At 36.6% G+C, this 3,135-nt stretch overlaps 1 protein-coding gene across 1 annotated transcript; it reads right to left on the reverse strand.

Moving 5' to 3' along the window:
- Positions 1 to 203: 203 nt before the first annotated feature.
- LOC111383942 lies at positions 204 to 1,009 on the reverse strand. The gene is made up of 3 exons (XM_023008136.1): positions 864 to 1,009; positions 484 to 725; positions 204 to 385 (listed from the first exon to the last, which is right to left on the reverse strand). The coding sequence occupies exons 1-3, from the start codon at positions 1,007 to 1,009 to the stop codon at positions 204 to 206; spliced, it is 570 nt and encodes a 189-aa protein (XP_022863904.1).
- Positions 1,010 to 3,135: the final 2,126 nt, after the last annotated feature.

Consider the following 3,135-nt stretch of genomic DNA (forward strand, 5'->3'; position numbering starts at 1 on the left):
ACCATTAGTAGATGCATCCCTTTCCATGTAACTGATTGTCATGTATTGCACTAACGGATCATAAAGTAATTTCCCTTTTCCTCTGTTTCCTGTAATTACTTTAACCGATTGGATCATTTTGCAAATGTCAACTTTTCCTTTTTCTGGGGCTTTCTTTTCTTAATGGATGTTGAAAGTTACTTGCTTTTCATTAACCCGTAGTGTCAACTTCCCTCCTTGCAATCAATCAATGCTCTTCTAATAGCCAGGAAAAGTCGACAAAGAATCAACAGTACTTTTTCATCCTCCTCCTTGTCCAATACCACAAAGTCCACCGAAAAGATGAACTTATCAACCTTCACTAACAAATCTTCAATAATGCCCTTGGGATATGTAATCGATCTGTCTGCCAGTTATAAGGTGAGGATTGTGGGTTTTACTTCTCCAAGACCCAACTTTTTGAACACTGATAGGACATCAAGTTTATGCTAGCTCCAAGGTTACACAGTGTCCTATCAAATGTGATACCACCAATATTGCACAGGATGTTGAAGCTACCCGGATCTTTCAATTTGTGAGGGAGTTTCTTCTGAAGTATGGTGCTACACTCCTCTGTTAGCTTAACAGTCTCGAACTCCTCCAAATTTCTCTTCTTTGACATCACCTCCTTTGAGAACTTGACATAGTTAGACATTTGGGTCAAGGCTTTTGCAAAAGGGAATGTTGATGTGGATTTTCTTGAAGACCTCCAAAAACATTGCAAATTTCTCATCAAACTCTTTTTTCGAATACCTCTGCGGGAATGGTAGTGGGGGCTTCAAGATAGGTGGGTTATTCGGAAATGAAATTGAGTAAGGCTTATAAATATTCTTTTTTATCTCTACCTCAGTTTTCTGCTCTTGAGTCTGCTTTTCCCCTGAAGGATGGGATCCGATGTAGGCACCACAACCTCTTTAGGCTTGCGTTCTTCAACTACTTTACCATTCCTTAAGATGATAGCATTGCAGTGTTCCCTTGGGTTGCCGTCCATATCACTGGGAAATTTTCCTTTCTATTGGGACTGTATCCAGTTGCTATCTGACCAATCTGTACCTCCAAATTCTTCACCGTATGAGTCTTAATGTTGTCCAAGTCTTGGCTCATCTTTGTTGAACCTCGATCTGGTCTCCGAAATGAAGGTTTCTAAAATATCTTCTAGTGATGGCTTTCGTTCAGAAACCTGATTATTAAACCCCTGATAGTAGTTGTTTCCTGGGTAGTTTTTTTTTTTATTGAAGTTTCGGTCGTTCACAAACTAAAGTTGTTCATTCTCCCTTTCAGCTTTCTGGTATGCAGTGGATGTAGCCAGAATAGATTCTGATTTCTTTTGCGATCCATGTGAAGTCCATGCAACTATTTGATTAGTGAGAGATGACATTTGAGCTGCAAGGGCGGTAATGGGATCCATCTCATAAAGGCCAGCAACTTTCTTTGCACTTGAACGCTTACTCGGCCATTGATAGCTATTAGTAGCTATCTCGTCCAATAATACGTAAGCCTCATCTTGAGTCTTGGATAATAATGCAACCCCTGCTGCAAAATATACCACTATATGTGTCTGACCATTCAAACCGTCATAGAAGGTTTGTATCTGCAACCAATCTGAGTAACCATGCTGAGGACATCTTCTGAATAGATCTTTATATCTCTCCCATGCCTCATAGAACGGTCCGACATCTAATTGTCGGAATAGCCCAATTTCACCCCGTAATTGTGCTGCCTTCGAAGGTAGAAAGAATTTTGTAAGAAACTTCTGTGCTAACCCCTACCAAGTTGTGATGGATCCATACGACAATGATTGGAACCATGCTTTAGCTTTGGCTCTTAGGGAAAAGGAAAATAGACGGAGTCGGATTGCATCTTCAGTAACGACATTCATTTTCATTGTATCACAGATCTCCAAAAGGACCCTAGATGAGCATTTGGATCTTCTGTTGGAGCTCCCCTAAATTGATTCTGCTAAACCATGTATACAAGTCCTAGCTTCAGTTCAAAGTTGTTAGCAGCAATAGCTGGGCTTACAATACCGTAGTAATTTTCGTTGACAACTGGTCTGATGTAGTCCCTTATAGCCCGTTGTTGACTATTCTGATTGTTCTGATTTGTTATTGGTGGATCTTGTTCTGCCATTGCTTCATGGTTGTGTCTCTGAATACCCCTTAGAAGGTGGAATGTATGTTGTGGTTCAGGATCAACAAGTAGTAAGTCAAGATTTCTCGCCCTTCACATAAACAGGTGAAAATAAGAACAAGGAAGCTATTAGAAACATATACAAGACAAATAAAAATAAATAAAAACTAAAGTTAAGATAGAAATCCAAATTAAAATGAAAGCCAATTGGTAATAATATCAATCGAATTCAAATGAATCAATCCCCAACAACGACGCCAAAAACTTACCATGTAATTTATGCAACGTGATTTTATACTGCAAGTGTACGATATCAGATTTTGTAATATATTATTAAAGTAAGAGTGTCGAACTCACAGGAATTGATATTTGAATCTTATTGAGTACTATAATTATTTAAATTTTCACTTTATTTAGACAATCAATTTTTGAAACGATATTTTATTGCTAAATTAAAATGAGTGGGATGAACGATGCAAAGTGAACAAGAGCAATTTGTAAAGTTTCTTATCAAATTATGAATGCCTAGAGATTGATTTCATCGTACTATCAACAATGTTTTACAACCGTTATAACTATTTCTATCCATCTTTCCAAAATTTATAGGCAAGAACTCTAAATTAATTCCATTTCTCTCTCTTGAACACCAAATATAATCTATTTCTGTATTTTAATTCCATTATCTCTATTCTGAACTAAACATATATAAATTATCAAAGCACCTAGATCTTTAAGTGGAATTCGCCTCAAAGATTCACACTTTCTCTCGAAATCTACGAAATCTAGGTTATGTTATTCTTAGATCATGTCTAAATTTACCTCTATCGAGCGTCAAAATTTAAAGCATCAAATCAGTCAATTAGTAGTCAGTTAATTGAAAGCATTGCGCAAGAACAATATAAATAAATAACAAGAAAAATTAATTGAAATAATTATATATGAATTAAAACATGTCTAAATAGACTACATCAAATCCCTAGGATTAAA

This window comes from Olea europaea, unplaced genomic scaffold (assembly GCF_002742605.1).
Source record: "Olea europaea var. sylvestris unplaced genomic scaffold, O_europaea_v1 scaffold2792, whole genome shotgun sequence".
Taxonomy (NCBI): Eukaryota; Viridiplantae; Streptophyta; class Magnoliopsida; order Lamiales; family Oleaceae; genus Olea; species Olea europaea.

Excerpts from the sequence above, each read along its gene's own strand:
- LOC111383942 (XM_023008136.1), bottom strand. The coding sequence starts at position 1,009 with ATGGACGGCAACCCAAGGGAACACTGCAATGCTATCATCTTAAGGAAT. Across the intron at positions 726-863 it reads CTCAAGAGCAGAAAACTGAG|GTCTTCAAGAAAATCCACAT; the intron begins GTAGAGATAAAA and ends ATGTTTTTGGAG. Across the intron at positions 386-483 it reads CACATTTGATAGGACACTGT|ACAGATCGATTACATATCCC; the intron begins GTAACCTTGGAG and ends TATAACTGGCAG.